The 17,817-nt window shown below is 48.9% G+C and overlaps 1 protein-coding gene across 4 annotated transcripts in view; it reads right to left on the bottom strand.

Annotated features, from left to right (window-relative positions):
• Positions 1 to 17,817, bottom strand: part of kank1a (KN motif and ankyrin repeat domains 1a) — a 383,083-nt gene that overhangs the window by 140,725 nt on the left and 224,541 nt on the right. For all 4 annotated transcript variants that reach the window (XM_055887878.1, XM_055887877.1, XM_055887880.1 and 1 more), the window contains 2 exons: positions 14,530 to 16,780; positions 13,901 to 14,394 (listed from right to left, as the gene is read on the bottom strand). In XM_055887878.1, the coding sequence (XP_055743853.1) occupies positions 13,901 to 14,394; positions 14,530 to 16,780 (2,745 nt within the window). The remainder of the gene's footprint in view (positions 1 to 13,900; positions 14,395 to 14,529; positions 16,781 to 17,817) is intronic.

The following is a 17,817-nucleotide window of genomic DNA, read 5'->3' as shown; positions in this document are numbered from 1 at the left end:
CTCAAGAGTTAACCTTTCTCGCCCCGGGGTTCCACTAGCGGAAAACCCACAACATTCCGCTGCCTTCGCAGAGCGCGAAATTCAAAAAATATATTTTTTTAATATTTAACTTCTACACATTAACAAGTCCAATACAGCAAATTAAAGATAAACATCTTGTGAATCCAGCCAACATGTCCGATGTTTTAAATGTTTTACAGCGAAAACACAATATATATTTATGTTAGCTCACCACAATAGCCAAACACACAACGCTATTTATCCACCGCATAGGTAGCTTTCACAAAACCGACAAAATAGAGATATAATTAGTCACTAACCAAGAAACAACTTCATCAGATGACAGTCTTTGTCACGACTTCGACCGAGGCAGGCTCTCCTTCCCGTTCGGGTGGCGTTCGGCGGTCGTCGTCACCGGCCTATTAGCTGCCACTGATCCTTTTCTCCCCCTCCCTATGTGTTTATTGGGCGCACCTGTTTTGTATGAGGGTTAATTAGTTGGGCTTATTTAATCAGCCGGCATACAGGTTTCTTTGTGCGGGATTGTTTGTTTGTAAGTGGTGGTGTTTGTTCCGTGCATCGTGTTTGCTGTACTGTTTTGTATTCCCCGTGTCTGGGGTTGTTTAAGTGGTCACCCAGTGTGTTAGTTGGGTGGCCTAGTTTTCTGCATGTTCATTAAAGAACATTTGGTTATTGCACCTGCTGTTGCCTGCGCTTGACTTCCACTCCGACACCCAGGCCTTACAGAATCCCGCACCGGAAAAGAAATATGGAGTCAGCAGGAGCAGCGGCCAACCCTCTCCCATCAATGGAGGAACAGGTGTTCCATCACACCACGGTTATCCACCGTATTGGATCAGCGATGGAGTCAATAATGGAACGTATGGATCGATGGGAGAGGAGTGGTTTCCTCTCTCCACCTTCGGCTCCTCCAGCCCAGGACTCTCCATCCCTCGGCTCCAGCGCTCTCCATCTGACACTCCCGAGGGATTATGATGGATCGGCGGCGGGGTGCCAGGGGTTCCTACTCCAACTGGAGCTGTACCTTGCCACCGTAAGACCCACTCCCTCGGGAGCGGAGAGGGTGAGTGTCCTCGTCTCCTGCCTCACGGGTCGTGCTCTGGAGTGGGCGAACGCAGTCTGGAATGGCCCAGACTCAGCGAAGGAGCACTACCCAGAGTTCACCCGCCGTTTTCGGGCCGTATTTGACCATCCTCCAGAGGGCCGAGCGGCGGGAGAACGACTGTTCCACCTTAGGCAGGAGAAGAGGAGCGCCCAGGATTACGCGCTGGAGTTCCGGACCCTGGCTGCAGGATCTGGGTGGAACGACAGGGCCCTTATTGATCACTACCGGTGTAGTCTCCGGGAGGACGTCCGCAGGGAGCTAGCATGTCGGGACACCGCTCTTTCCCTGGATGAGCTGATTGACATGTCTATCCGTCTGGACAATCTGCTGGCTGCCCGCGGGCGTTCTGAGAGGGTCCTGTACGTTCCACCACCCAGCCCCTCCGCTCCTATTCCGATGGAGGTGGGAGGGGCTGGGCAGAGGGGTACCGGAGGAGGAGGCTCTCCCTGCACCAGCTGTGGTCGGAGAGGACACACGGCCGATCGGTGCTGGGGGGGTCCGTCTGGGAGTCGAGATGGCAGGCGGAACACTTCTCGATCACCCCAGGTGAGTCCGCACCAAACTCACCCAGAACCCCCTGTTAGTCACATGTTTGTCTTGATGTTTTTCCTTAAATTTTTCCCTTCTTCCCAGCATAGGGCGCTAGTCGATTCAGGCGCAGCTGGGAACTTTATGGATCGCGGACTCGCTTTTAGGTTACGGGTCCCGCTTGTGCCGATAGATTCTCCCTTTCCCGTGCACTCCCTAGATAGCCGGCCATTAGGGTCAGGGGTGGTCAGGGAGACCACGGTTCCCCTGGACATGGTGACGCAGGGGAATCATAAGGAGCGTATTAGCTTTTATATTATTGATTCGCCTGCGTTTCCGGTGGTACTAGGGATTCCCTGGCTGGCCCGGCACAATCCTAAAATTTCGTGGAAACAGGGGGTTCTCCAGGGGTGGTCAAAGGAGTGTTCTGGAAGGTGTTTGGGAGTTTCCATCGGTGCCACGTCGGTGGAGAGTCCAGACCAGGGTTCCACGGTGCGCATTCCCCCCGAGTATGCCGATTTGGCAATCGCTTTCAGTAAAAGGAAAGCGACTAAATTACCACCTTATCGACCGGGAAGGGATTGTGCGATAGATCTCCAGGTAGACGCTGCGCTTCCCAAGAGTCACGTGTACCCATTATCCCAAGAGGAGACGGTGGCTATGGAGACATATGTCACTGAGTCTCTGGGACAGGGGTACATTCGGTCCTCCATCTCACCCGCCTCCTCGAGTTTCTTTTTTGTGAAGAAAAAGGAGGGAGGTTTGCGTCCGTGTATTGATTATAGAGGTCTAAATGCCATCACAGTGGGGTTTAGTTACCCACTACCTCTCATTGCTACGGCAATGGAATCATTTCACGGAGCGCAGTTCTTCACAAAATTGGATCTCAGGAGCGCGTATAATCTGGTGCGTATTCGGAAGGGAGACGAGTGGAAAACCGCATTTAGTACCACATCGGGCCATTATGAGTACTGCGTCATGCCGTATGGGTTAAAGAATGCTCCAGCCGTTTTCCAATCCTTTGTAGACGATATTCTCAGGGACCTGCACGGGCAGGGAGTGGTTGTTTATATCGATGACATTCTGATCTACTCAGCCACTTACGCCGCGCATGTGTCTCTGGTACGCAAGGTGCTTGGTAGACTACTGGAGCATGACCTATATGTCAAGGCTGAGAAGTGTGTGTTCTCCAAACGAGCCGTCTCTTTTCTGGGTTATCGCATTTCCGCCTCGGGCGTGGTGGTAGGGAGTGACCGCATTAAGGCCGTGCGTAATTGGCCGACTCCGACCACGGTAAAAGAAGTGCAGCGGTTTTTGGGTTTTGCCAACTACTACCGGAGGTTTATCCGGGGTTTTGGCCAGGTGGCAGCTCCTATTACCTCACTGCTTAAGGGGGGTCCGGTGCGTTTGCAGTGGTCAGCAAAAGCGGACAGAGCTTTCAACAGGTTGAAGGCGCTGTTCACGGATGCGCCCGTGTTGGCACATCCGGATCCCTCTCTAGCATTCATAGTGGAGGTGGACGCGTCCGAGGCTGGGGTAGGTGCCGTGCTATCACAGCGCTCTGGTACGCCACCAAAACTCCACCCCTGTGCTTTCTTCTCGAAGAAGCTCAGCCCAGCGGAGCGTAACTATGATGTGGGGGACCGGGAGTTGTTAGCAGTGGTCAGTGCCCTGAAGGTGTGGAGACACTGGCTTGAGGGGGCTAAGCACCCTTTTCTCATCTGGACCGACCACCAGAATCTGGAGTATATTCGGGCAGCCAGGAGACTGAATCCACGTCAAGCAAGGTGGGCCATGTTCTTTACCCGATTCCAGTTTACCTTAACGTATAGACCGGGCTCCCAGAACGTAAAGGCGGATGCACTGTCCCGTTTTTACGACTCGGACGATCGGCCCACCGAACCCACTCCCATCCTTCCCGCCTCTAGGCTGATAGCACCAGTGGTGTGGGAAGTGGACTCGGACATCGAGCGGGCGTTACGGGCGGAACCCGCTCCTCCTCAGTGTCCGGTGGGGCGGAAGTACGTGCCGCTTGGTGTCCGGGACAAATTGATTCGGTGGGCTCATGTTCTACCCTCCTCGGGTCACCCTGGGGTGAAGAGGACAGTGGGGAGCCTTCGGGGAAGGTATTGGTGGCCTACCTTGGCAAGAGACGTTAGGGTTTATGTTTCCTCCTGTTCGGTATGCGCCCAGAGTAAGGCTCCTAGGCACCTTCCTAGAGGGAAGTTACAACCCCTCCCCGTTCCACAACGGTCTTGGTCGCACCTGTCCGTAGATTTTCTGACCGATCTTCCCGTCTCAGGGGAACACTACGGTACTGGTGATTGTGGATCGGTTCTCGAAGTCCTGTCGTCTCCTCCCGTTGCCCGGTATGCCTACAGCCCTACAGACTGCGGAGGCATTATTCACCCACGTCTTCCGGCACTACGGGGTGCCGGAGGACATTGTTTCTGATCGGGGTCCCCAATTCACGTCCCGAGTATGGAGGGCGTTTATGGAGCGGTTGGGGGTCTCGGTCAGCCTTACCTCCGGTTATCACCCTGAGAGTAATGGGCAGGTGGAGAGAGTGAACCAGGAGGTGGGTAGGTTTCTGCGGTCGTATTGTCAGGACCGGCCAGGGGAGTGGGCGAGATACATTCCCTGGGCCGAGATGGCCCAGAACTCACTACGCCACTCCTCTACTAACATGTCCCCCTTTCAGTGTGTATTGGGGTACCAGCCGGTCCTGGCACCATGGCATCCGAGCCAGACCGAGGCTCCTGCGGTGGAGGAATGGGTGCAGCGCTCCAAGGAGACATGGAGAGCCGTCCAGGAATCACTCCAACAAGCTAGTGGACGGCAGAAGAGGAGTGCTGACCGCCACCGCAGTGAGGCCCCCGTGTTTGTACCGGGGGACAGGGTCTGGCTCTCGACCCGAAACCTGCCCCTCCGCTTGCCCTGCCGGAAGCTGGGTCCGCAGTGTGTAGGGCCCTTCAAAGTCCTGAGGAGAATAAACGAGGTGTGTTATCGATTACAACTCCCTTCCTATTATCGTATTAACCCCTCGTTTCATGTGTCTCTCCTCAGGCCGGTGGTAGCTGGTCCCCTGCAGGACGGTGAGGTACCGGAGGTCCCTCCTCCCCCTCTGGACATCGAGGGGTCCCCGGCGTACACGATACGGGCCATTCTGGACTCGAGACGCCGGGTGAGGGGCCTGCAGTACCTCGTGGACTGGGAGGGGTACGGTCCGGAGGAGAGGTGCTGGGTACCGGTGGGGGACATTTTGGATCCGTCTATGTTGAGGGATTTCCATCGCCTCCATCCGGATCGCCCTGCACCTCGTCCTCCGGGTCGACCTCGAGGCCGGTGTCGGCGCGCTGCGGGAGCCGCGCGTCAGAGGGGGGGTACTGTCACGACTTCGACCGAGGCAGGCTCTCCTTCCCGTTCGGGTGGCGTTCGGCGGTCGTCGTCACCGGCCTATTAGCTGCCACTGATCCTTTTCTCCCCCTCCCTATGTGTTTATTGGGCGCACCTGTTTTGTATGAGGGTTAATTAGTTGGGCTTATTTAATCAGCCGGCATACAGGTTTCTTTGTGCGGGATTGTTTGTTTGTAAGTGGTGGTGTTTGTTCCGTGCATCGTGTTTGCTGTACTGTTTTGTATTCCCCGTGTCTGGGGTTGTTTAAGTGGTCACCCAGTGTGTTAGTTGGGTGGCCTAGTTTTCTGCATGTTCATTAAAGAACATTTGGTTATTGCACCTGCTGTTGCCTGCGCTTGACTTCCACTCCGACACCCAGGCCTTACAGTCTTATAACATGTTACACAATACATTTATGTTTTGTTCGAAAAATGTGCATATTTGAGGTATAAATCATAGTTTTACATTGCAGCTACAATCACAAATAGCACCGAAGCAGCCAGAATAATTACAGAGAGCAACGTGAAATACATAAATACTCATCGTAAACCATTTATGAAAAATACATGGTGTACAGCAAATGAAAGATAAACATCTTGTGAATCCAGACAATTTTCTGATTTTTTAAGTGTTTTACAGCGAAAACACAATATAGAAATATATTAGCTTATCACAATAGCCAAACACACAACCGCATTCATTCACCGCAAAGATAGCTTTAGCAAAAACCAGCAATAAATATAAAATACACTGCTCAAAAAAATTAAGGGAACACTTAAACAATACAATGTAACTCCAAGTCAATCACACTTCTGTGAAATCAAACTGTCCACTTAGGAAGCAACACTGATTGACAATACATTTCACATGCTGTTGTGCAAATGGAATAGACAAAATGTGGAAATTATAGGCAATTAGCAAGACACCCCCAAAAAAGGAGTGGTTCTGCAGGTGGTGACCACAGACCACTTCTCAGTTCCTATGCTTCCTGGCTGATGTTTTGGTCACTTTTGAATACTGGCGGGGCTTTCACTCTAGTGGTAGCATGAGACGGAGTCTACAACCCACACAAGTGGCTCAGGTAGTGCAGCTCATCCAGGATGGCACATCAATGCGAGCTGTGGCAAGAAGGTTTGCTGTGTCTGTCAGCGTAGTGTCTAGAGCATGGAGGCGCTACCAGGAGACAGGCCAGTACATCAGGTGACGTGGAGGAGGCCATAGGAGGGCAACAACCCAGCAGCAGGACCGCTACCTCCGCCTTTGTGCAAGGAGGAGCACTGCCAGAGCCCTGCAAAATGACCTCCAGCAGGCCACAAATGTGCATGGACTTTATGGGAGAGTGGCCAGACAGACACCACTCCTGAGAAAAAGGCATCTGACAGCACGCCTGGAGCTTGCAAAAAGGCACGTGAAATTCTGTGGGCTAATGAAACAAGAATGTAACTCTTTGTCCCTGAATGCAAAGTGCTATGTCTAGAGAAAACCAGGCACAGCTCATCACTATCCACACCGTGAAACATGGTGGTGGAAGCATCATGCTATGGGGATGCTTTTTAGCGGCAGGGACTGGGAGACTGGTAAGGATAGAGGGAACAATGAATGGAGCCAAATACAGGCAAATCCTTGATGAGCACCTGCTTCCGAGTGCAAACGACAATAGACCGGGGCGACGATTAACATTCCAACAGGACAATGACTCCAAGAACACAGCCAAAGCAACGCTGGAATGGCTTCAGAACAAGAATGTGAAAGTCCTTGAGTGGCCCAGCCAAAGCCCAGACTTGAATCCCATTGGAAATCTATGGAAAGATTTGAAGATTGCTGTTCACTGTCGCTCCCCGTCTAATTTAAGAGAGCTTGAGAAAATCTGCAAGGAAGAATGGGAGAAAATCCCCAAATCCAGATGTGCAAAGCTGATACAGACATACCCAAGACAATTCAAAGCTGATACAGACATACCCAAGACAATTCAAAGTTGATACAGACATACCCAAGACAATTCAAAGTTGATACAGACATACCTAAGACAATGCACAGCTGATACAGACATACCCAAGACAATTCAAAGCTGTAATCGCCACCAAAGGTGTTTCTATAAAGTACTGACTCAGGGGTATGAAAAACTAATTTACATAAGTTTTCAATAAATTAGCAAACATTTCGAAAAACATGTTTTCACTTTGTCATTACGGGGATTTTGAAATCAGGTTATTAAAAACTAAATGTGGAATAAGTCAAGGGGTATGAATACTTTCTCAAGGCACTGTATAGTGAGCAATATGCTTGGAACATCAAATCGCAATAACATCGCAATATTGAAAATCTCAAAATATATTGTAACGACACTTAAGTACCATGATAATATCACATTGTCCCTGGCAATTCCCCGCCCTACTAGCTGGAGTATTAGCTAGCTAGTACACAGTGTCATTCACCCCTGCCTGCCGAGCACCTGCCCTCGCCGTTCCTGCAGATGCAGGAACACCCACATGCAGGAACATCCTGAATTGAGGGAGGAAGTCACACCCTTCTCCTCCTGTCGGTTCCCCCACGGAGGTTCTTGCTCTCTGATAAGCTCAAAGTCAAGTTGTCGACCACTGCCCAGCTTTGCGATTCTACAGCGAGAAATGTCAGGTTCGTCAGTACCACCAGCAGTGAGGTTGAAGCTACCAATGACTACTTCTTCACACTGGAAGAAGTTAAGATACACTACATCTACCCTTAAAAAATGATATCGTTTACTGAACTAAAGTTACTGAGAAAAAAGTAGTTAACTACATCCAAACTACTACGTGAAAAATTATTATATCTAAACCTGAAATGCCATAGACTACAAATTGCAAGAAATTATAAATCTGGAGTCAGAGTTTCAAGTGAGAATTAGGATCCCAAAAAATGAAGGAAATTCTTGCCAATTTAACACACTTTTCTTTTTTCAAAAAAACAGTAGTGTGTAGTTCCAGGAGTTAGCCACACGGTAAAAGAGTAGTGTGTAGTTCCAGGAGTTAGCCATACGGTAAAAGAGTAGTGTGTAGTTCCAGTAGTTAGCTACACCGCTACATGGTAAAACAGTAGTGTGTAGTTCCAGGAGTTAGCTACACCGCTACACGGTAAAAGAGTAGTGTGTAGTTCCAGTAGTTAGCTACACCGCTACATGGTAAAACAGTAGTGTGTAGTTCCAGTAGTTAGCTACACCGCTACATGGTAAAACAGTAGTGTGTAGTTCCAGTAGTTAGCTACACCGCTACATGGTAAAACAGTAGTGTGTAGTTCCAGTAGTTAGCTACACCGCTACATGGTAAAACAGTAGTGTGTAGTTCCAGTAGTTAGCTACACCGCTACATGGTAAAACAGTAGTGTGTAGTTCCAGTAGTTAGCTACACCGCTACATGGTAAAACAGTAGTGTGTAGTTCCAGTAGTTAGCTACACCGCTACATGGTAAAACAGTAGTGTGTAGTTCCAGTAGTTAGCTACACCGCTACATGGTAAAACAGTAGTGTGTAGTTCCAGTAGTCCGCTACATGGTAAAACAGTAGTGTATAGTTCCAGTAGTTAGCTACACCGCTACATGGTAAAACAGTAGTGTGTAGTTCCAGTAGCTAGCTACACCGCTACATGGTAAAACAGTAGTGTGTAGTTCCAGTAGTTAGCTACACCGCTACATGGTAAAACAGTAGTGTGTAGTTCCAGTAGTTAGCTACACCGCTACACGGTAAAAGAGTAGTGTGTAGTTCCAGTAGCTGGCTACACCGCTACATGGTAAAACAGAAATTATTTAAAAAACACATGGTTTTTTTCTATATATTATCTTTCACCAGATCTATTATGTTATATTCTCCTACATTAATTTCACATTTCCACAAACTTCAAACGTTTCCTTTCAAATGCAATCAATAATATGCATATCCTTGCTTCGGGTCCTGAGCTACAGGCAGTTAGATTTGGGTATGTCATTTTAGGTTAAAATTCCCTAAGAGTTTTTAACAACCCTTTGTAAACTTTTGGAAAAAATGGTGTTTGACCAGATACAATGTTATTTTACAGTAAACAAATTGACAACAGACTTTCAGCTTATAGGGAAGGACACTCAACAAGCACAGAAATTACACAAATTACTGACGATTGGATGAGAGCAATTGATGATAAAAGGATTGTGGGGGCTGTCTTGTTAGACTTCAGTGCGGCTTTTGACATTATTGATCATAGACTGTTGCTGAAAAAACATATGTGTTATGGCTTTACACCCCCTGCTATAATGTGGATAAAGAGTTACCTGTCTAACAGAACACAGAGGGTGTTATGGCTTTACACCCCCTGCTATATTGTGTTATGGCTTTACACCCCCTGCTATAATGTGTTATGGCTTTACACCCCCTGCTATAATGTGTTATGGCTTTACACCCCCTGCTATAATGTGTTATGGCTTTACACCCCCTGCTATAATGTGTTATGGCTTTACACCCCCTGCTATAATGTGTTATGTCTTTACACCCCCTGCTATAATCTGTTATGGCTTTACACCCCCTGCTATAATGTGTTATGGCTTTACACCCCCTGCTATAATGTGTTATGGCTTTACACCCCCTGCTATAATGTGTTATGTCTTTACACCCCCTGCTATAATGTGTTATGGCTTTACACCCCCTGCTATAATGTGTTATGGCTTTACACCCCCTGCTATAATGTGTTGTGGCTTTACACCCCCCTGCTATAATGTGGATAAAGAGTTACCTGTCTAACAGAACACAGAGGGTGTTCTTTAATGGAAGCCTCTTCAACATAATCCAGTTGGAATCAGGAATTCCCCAGGGTAGCTGTTTAGGCCCCTTACTTTTTTCAATCTTTACTAATGACATGAAACTGGCTGTGAGTAAAGCCAGAGTGTCTATGTATGTGGATGACTCAACACTATAGACGTCAGCTACCACAGCGACTGAAATGACTTCAAGACTTAACAAAGAGCTGCAGTTAGTAGAATGGGTGGAAAGGAATAAGTTTGTCCTACATACTTCAAAAACAAAAAACATTGTATTTGGGACAAATCATTCACTAAACATCAACTAAATATTGTAATGAATAATGTGGAAATTGAGCAAGTTGAGGTGACTAAACTTCTTGGAGTAACTCTGGATTGTAAACTGTCATGGTCAAAACATGTTGATACAACAGGTGCTAAAATGGGGAGAAGTCTGTCCATATTAAATAGCTGCTCTGCCTTCTTAACAACACTATCAACAAGGCAGGTCCTACAGGCCCTAGTTTCTACCTTCTTAACAACACTATCAACAAGGCAGGTCCTACAGGCCCTAGTTTCTACCTTCTTAACAACACTATCAACAAGGCAGGTCCTACAGGCCCTAGTTTCTACCTTCTTAACAACACGATCAACAAGGCAGGTCCTACAGGCCCTAGTTTCTACCTTCTTAACAACACGATCAACAAGGCAGGTCCTACAGGCCCTAGTTTCTACCTTCTTAACAACACGATCAACAAGGCAGGTCCTACAGGCCCTAATTTCTACCTTCTTAACAACACGATCAACAAGGCAGGTCCTACAGGCCCTAGTTTCTACCTTCTTAACAACACGATCAACAAGGCAGGTCCTACAGGCCCTAGTTTCTACCTTCTTAACAACACGATCAACAAGGCAGGTCCTACAGGCCCTAGTTTCTACCTTCTTAACAACACTATCAACAAGGCAGGTCCTACAGGCCCTAGTTTCTACCTTCTTAACAACACGATCAACAAGGCAGGTCCTACAGGCCCTAGTTTCTACCTTCTTAAAAACACGATCAACAAGGCAGGTCCTACAGGCCCTAGTTTCTACCTTCTTAACAACACGATCAACAAGGCAGGTCCTACAGGCCCTAGTTTCTACCTTCTTAACAACACGATCAACAAGGCAGGTCCTACAGGCCCTAGTTTCTACCTTCTTAACAACACGATCAACAAGGCAGGTCCTACAGGCCCTAGTTTCTACCTTCTTAACAACACGATCAACAAGGCAGGTCCTACAGGCCCTAGTTTCTACCTTCTTAACAACACGATCAACAAGGCAGGTCCTACAGGCCCTAGTTTCTACCTTCTTAACAACACGATCAACAAGGCAGGTCCTACAGGCCCTAGTTTCTACCTTCTTAACAACACGATCAACAAGGCAGGTCCTACAGGCCCTAGTTTCTACCTTCTTAACAACACTATCAACAAGGCAGGTCCTACAGGCCCTAGTTTCTACCTTCTTAACAACACGATCAACAAGGCAGGTCCTACAGGCCCTAGTTTCTACCTTCTTAACAACACGATCAACAAGGCAGGTCCTACAGGCCCTAGTTTCTACCTTCTTAACAACACGATCAACAAGGCAGGTCCTACAGGCCCTAGTTTCTACCTTCTTAACAACACGATCAACAAGGCAGGTCCTACAGGCCCTAGTTTCTACCTTCTTAACAACACGATCAACAAGGCAGGTCCTACAGGCCCTAGTTTCTACCTTCTTAACAACACTATCAACAAGGCAGGTCCTACAGGCCCTAGTTTCTACCTTCTTAACAACACTATCAACAAGGCAGGTGCTACAGGCCCTAGTTTCTACCTTCTTAACAACACTATCAACAAGGCAGGTCCTACAGGCCCTAGTTTCTACCTTCTTAACAACACTATGAACAAGGCAGGTCCTACAGACCCTAGTTTCTACCTTCTTAACAGCACTATCAACAAGGCAGGTCCTACAGGCCCTAGTTTCTACCTTCTTAACAGCACTATCAACAAGGCAGGTCCCACAGGCCCTAGTTTATACCTTCTTAACAACACTATCAACAAGGCAGGTCCTACAGGCCCTAGTTTATACCTTCTTAACAGCACTATCAACAAGGCAGGTCCTACAGGCCCTAGTTTTGTCTCACCTGGACTACTGTTCAGTCGTTTGGTCAGGTGCCACAAAGAGGGACTTACAATTGGCTCAGAACAGGGCAGCACGGCTGGCCCTTGGATGTACACAGAGAGCTAATATTAATAATATGCATGTCAATCTCTCCTGACTCAAAGTGGAAGAGCAATTTACTTGATAACTACTTGTATTTGTGAGAGGTATTGACATGTTGAATGCACCGAGCTGTCTGTCTAAACTACTGGCACACAGCTCAGACACCCATGCAAACCCCACAAGACATGCCACCAGAGGTCTCTTCACAATCCCCAAGTCCAGAACAGACTATGGGAGACACACAGTACTACATAGAGCCATGACTACATGGAACTCTATTCCACAGTACTACATAGAGCCATGACTACATGGAACTCTATTCCACAGTACTACATAGAGCCATGACTACATGGAACTCTATTCCACAGTACTACATAGAGCCATGACTACATGGAACTCTATTCCACAGTACTACATAGAGCCATGACTACATGGAACTCTATTCCACAGTACTACATAGAGCCATGACTACATGGAACTCTATTCCACAGTACTACATAGAGCCATGACTACATGGAACTCTATTCCACAGTACTACATAGAGCCATGACTACATGGAACTCTATTCCACAGTACTACATAGAGCCATGACTACATGGAACTCTATTCCACAGTACTACATAGAGCCATGACTACATGGAACTCTATTCCACAGTACTACATAGAGCCATGACTACATGGAACTCTATTCCACAGTACTACATAGAGCCATGACTACATGGAACTCTATTCCACAGTACTACATAGAGCCATGACTACATGGAACTCTATTCCACAGTACTACATAGAGCCATGACTACATGGAACTCTATTCCACAGTACTACATAGAGCCATGACTACATGGAACTCTATTCCACAGTACTACATAGAGCCATGACTACATGGAACTCTATTCCACAGTACTACATAGAGTCATGACTACATGGAACTCTATTCCACAGTACTACATAGAGCCATGACTACATGGAACTCTATTCCACAGTACTACATAGAGCCATGACTACATGGAACTCTATTCCACAGTACTACATAGAGCCATGACTACATGGAACTCTATTCCACAGTACTACATAGAGCCATGACTACATGGAACTCTATTCCACAGTACTACATAGAGCCACGACTACATGGAACTCTATTCCACAGTACTACATAGAGCCATGACTACATGGAACTCTATTCCACATCAGGTAACTGATGCAGCAGTAGAATCAGATTTAAAAAACAGATAAAAATACACCTTATGGAACAGCGGAGATTGTGAAGCAACACAAACATAGGCACAGACACATGCATACACACACACAAGATAACATACACCACTATACACACACGTACACATGGATTTTGTACTGTAGATATGTGGTAGTTGAATAGAGGCCTGAGGGCACACAGTTAATATGTTATGAAATCTGTTGTGAATGTATTGTAATCCTTTTAAAGATCTATAAATGCCTTACTTTCTGCTGGACTGACTTGTCAGCAGCTAATGGGGATCCATAAAAATTACAAATACAAATTGTCACCAGGTGTTTAGTGTTGTGAGGGACAGTAATGTTTTTGGTGATACTGTCTTGGGTTGTGGGTTCAATTCCCACGGGGGGGATCAGTACGAAAATGTATCACTACTGTAAGTTGCTCTGGGTAAGATCTAAATGTTGAGGCTATCCTGTAGGAATTCTTAACCGAAACATAAACCTCCTAAAACATGATAATAAATAGCATTTATAAAGTACAGCGATAATGTTAGAATGTGCCTGTGTTATTAGTCTTCCAGCTCTGTAAACAGGGTCAATACAAACCAGACTGAGAAGAAAACGGGCTAACAGTAGATAAATGGTCTGTCTGGCCTGCTGTGTGGCATACCTGTAGCGGGGCTGCTGATATCTCGCTGTGTCCTCAGATCCTCAGCACTGCCATACTTCATGACAGAGTTGATAGACGTCAGAGTGTTGACCAGCTGGCTGTTGATAGAATCAAAGTGGGTGAACTGAGAAGAGCAGGGCTGTCCAAAAGCATCCGCCAGCTCACTGTAGTTCTCAGTCAACAGCATCTGTTGTTCCTGAAGTAGCTTCTGAAGCCTCTCTATGTAGTGGTCTAGTCCTGCACCCCCCTCCACCTGCTGGGGTGGTGGTATGGCCTGGGCCTGGGGTGGTACAACAGTCGTCACGGCAATGGTCTCCTCGGCAACAGCGGTTCCGTCCAGGTGGGAGGGGCCACAGGCAATGTTCCGGGTCTTCAGGCCGACCAGGAAGTTGGTGTGGATGCCGACCAGGCCGACGCCCACCTCTTTGGTCTGGGCCGACCATGCCTCCTCTGGACTGCAGTCTCTCTCCACTGTGTTTCCCACGGCAATAGACCTAAGAACGACCACAATAGAAACATTTGATTACACTTTTATGTGTTCAAAAAACACGATTTAAAATATATTGTATTACATCCACGTGGTTAAATTGTGTTGTTAAATTGTTAAATGAATCTAATTGAAAAAGTACCTGGTTTTGGGCACGGTCTGTGGGTCTTTGACCAGCCCCTCGCCCACAGCGACAGTCCTTGTGTGATTGGTTAGCGTGCTGGTGTGTTTCTCAGCAGTGTGAACCAGGGCAGTGTTGGTACAGCCGTCAGCTAGCACCACTGTCTCTGTGTTGGTGTGTTGGCTAGCGGTCTCCAGTAGGGTGCTGGTGTATTGGGAGGCTGTGTCTGGGGTTACCATGACAGCAGAGTCCGTGGTGGCGCCCAGGACAGGGTTAGTCCCCAGCTGTCTGACAGCGACGTCTCTAGAACACTCCTCAACGCCCACCGACCTGCTCTCCCTCTCCCTGGCCTCTGTCTCCCGGGACTTGCACAGCTCTAGACTGTCTACTTCCCCATCAGTGTTCACCCCCTGGTCACACAGCCCCACCTCCACACCCACCCCCTGGTCACACACCTCCAACTGCCTACCCACACACTGGTCCTGCACCTCTACCCTCTCCTGCACCAGCCATCTCTCCATAGGCAGGTCAGGTCCCGAAGCAGTGTGTCTCAGGCTGGGTTGACAGGACACCCCTACCCCTACAGTGTGGAGGGTCTCTCCTGTGGAGGCATGGCTGGTCTCTAGATGGTTCCCCACTCCCTGGCTGTTTGTCTGGACTCTCCAGGTCTCTGAGCCAGTGCTCTGGGTGTCTGGCCGCGCCTGGCAGGCCATGCTGTAGGTGTCTGGCCGCACCTGGCAGCCTTTATCAGCCCTCTTCCTATTGGCTCCCCCAGCGGCCTGCAGCTCTAGCTTCAGCTTGGACATCTCCATCAGGTGGGTGGTCTCTCTCAGGTCCACCTCTAGCCGGTAGATCTTCTCCTTCAGGGCCTCGATGGTCTGCTGCTGCAAGTCTAACTCTGCCTCTACCTCGCTGGTCACGCCCAACATGGCTTCCGTCACCCCCGTCCCAGCACTGCGCGTCTCACGCTGCTCCGTCGCCATTCCGACGTCACGGTAGAAGTGTCGTTGTTGTACCGTCGTCATCACCGGCGACTTCCTCTGGGCGACCTCCGTGGCGTCGTTCATGTTCTCATCTGGGCCGACTGCCGTGGAGGTGAGCTGGTTGTTGTGGGTCTGGGTCTGCCTGGCCTGGTGAGAGCCTTGCTCCTGGCTGTTCTCCCCCAGGGCTCGGACCTCTGCAGCCAGCCTCCTGAACTCCTCCATCCCCTTGGTACTCTGACTATGGCCCTGACCCTCCTGGCCCTCTGGCTCCATGATGTGCAGCTCCTGGGTCTGCAGGGTGTGTGTCTGGGGGTCCAGCTGGTCAGCACTGCCCACGCTATAGGACCTCTTCCTGAACCCCCCCCCCACCCCCAGCCTCTGGTTCTTCTGACAGGTCATCTGTCTCTTCTCCTCCTGCAGCACGGCTATCCTCACCTGCAGAACAGGTATGGTCTTCACCTTCTCCTCGAGCTCCTTCAGCCTCCGCAGGGCCACCACCATCTGCTCTCGGATGTGCTGCAGGTGGAACGGAGACACGTTGCTGGCCGGCGTGGTCATGCCTGAGGACATGGGGCTGTGGTGGATAGAGGAACCCATGGAAGTGTAGTAGGGGTTGTACTCTCCACTACCTCCACCCCCGTTGGGCAGCAGGGACTGGGGGGTGCTAGGGGAGAACAGGGAGGTGCTGGACCCCTCCATCCCTCCGAAGGACGCCAGGCGGTGGCGAGGAGCAGGGCTTGGGGGTCCGGAGGGGGAGGGGGGCTGCATGAGGAGGCGATCCTGTTCTAACCTCCTCCTCGTCTCCATCAGGGTCTTCTCAACCTGGGGGTTGAGGAGGGGAGGCTCCCACGGAGAGGGGGGCTGGGGCCGTTGAGGGGGTTCGGCGGGGAGGCTCAGGTAGCCCTCGGGGGGTAGGGGAGGAAGGGGAGGCTCACAGGATGGGAGAGGGGCATGGGCGTGGTAAATCAGGGTGGGGGGCGGGTGATGCTGTGGGGAGGGGTAGAAGAGGGGACTCTGCTGTGCCTCTTCACTGGAGGAGGGTAGGGAGCCTGTGGAGGTCCATTCAGCATGGCCCTGCCCGCTGTACACACTGCCCCCACCAGAGCAACCTCCCCTGGGCACGGGCCCCGCCGCCGGCCGGACAGGCCTGGCTTTCCGCTGGATGTTCAGCCTCTTGATGGTGTTGCCACGCTGTATGTCGTCCACATACTTCAGGAAGTCCAGGTCTAGCTGGTAGCCATATGGGGGTGTGGCCTCAGTACTGCTGCTGACAGACCTCTCTCCTCTCTCTACGGGAAGAAGAGAAGACCATTAACACCCCTCTCTACGGGAAGAAGAGAAGACCATTAACACCCCTCTCTACGGGAAGAAGAGAAGAACATTAACACCCCTCTCTACGGGAAGAAGAGAAGACCATTAACACCCCTCTCTACGGGAAGAAGAGAAGACCATTAACACCCCTCTCTACGGGAAGAAGAGAAGAACATTAACACCCCTCTCTACGGGAAGAAGAGAAGAACATTAACACCCCTCTCTATGAGAAGAAGAGAAGAACATTAACACCCCTCTCTACGGGAAGAAGAGAAGAACATTAACACCCCTCTCTATGAGAAGAACATTATCACCATCAGACTGTTGAACAGCTTCTATCACCATCAGACTGTTGAACAGCTTCTATTACCATCAGACTGTTGAACAGCTTCTATCACCATCAGACTGTTGAACAGCTTCTATTACCATCAGACTGTTGAACAGCTTCTATTACCAGACCATCAGACTGTTCAATAGCTTCTATTACCATCAGACTGTTGAACAGCTTCTATTACCAGACCATCAGACTGTTGAACAGCTTCTATTACCAGACCATCAGACTGTTGAACAGCTTCTATTACCATCAGACTGTTGAACAGCTTCTATTACCATCAGACTGTTGAACAGCTTCTATTACCATCAGACTGTTGAACAGCTTCTATCACCATCAGACTGTTGAACAGCTTCTATTACCATCAGACTGTTGAACAGCTTCTATTACCAGACCATCAGACTGTTCAATAGCTTCTATTACCATCAGACTGTTGAACAGCTTCTATTACCAGACCATCAGACTGTTGAACAGCTTCTATCACCATCAGACTGTTGAACAGCTTCTATTACCATCAGACTGTTGAACAGCTTCTATCACCATCAGACTGTTGAACAGCTTCTATTACCATCAGACTGTTGAACAGCTTCTATTACCATCAGACTGTTGAACAGCTTCTATTACCATCAGACTGTTGAACAGCTTCTATCACCATCAGACTGTTGAACAGCTTCTATTACCATC

Source organism: Salvelinus fontinalis, chromosome 28 (genome assembly GCF_029448725.1).
Source record: "Salvelinus fontinalis isolate EN_2023a chromosome 28, ASM2944872v1, whole genome shotgun sequence".
NCBI lineage: Eukaryota > Metazoa > Chordata > Actinopteri > Salmoniformes > Salmonidae > Salvelinus > Salvelinus fontinalis.
Note: the sequence above shows the minus strand (reverse complement) of the source record. Positions and strands in the feature narration are given on the sequence as shown.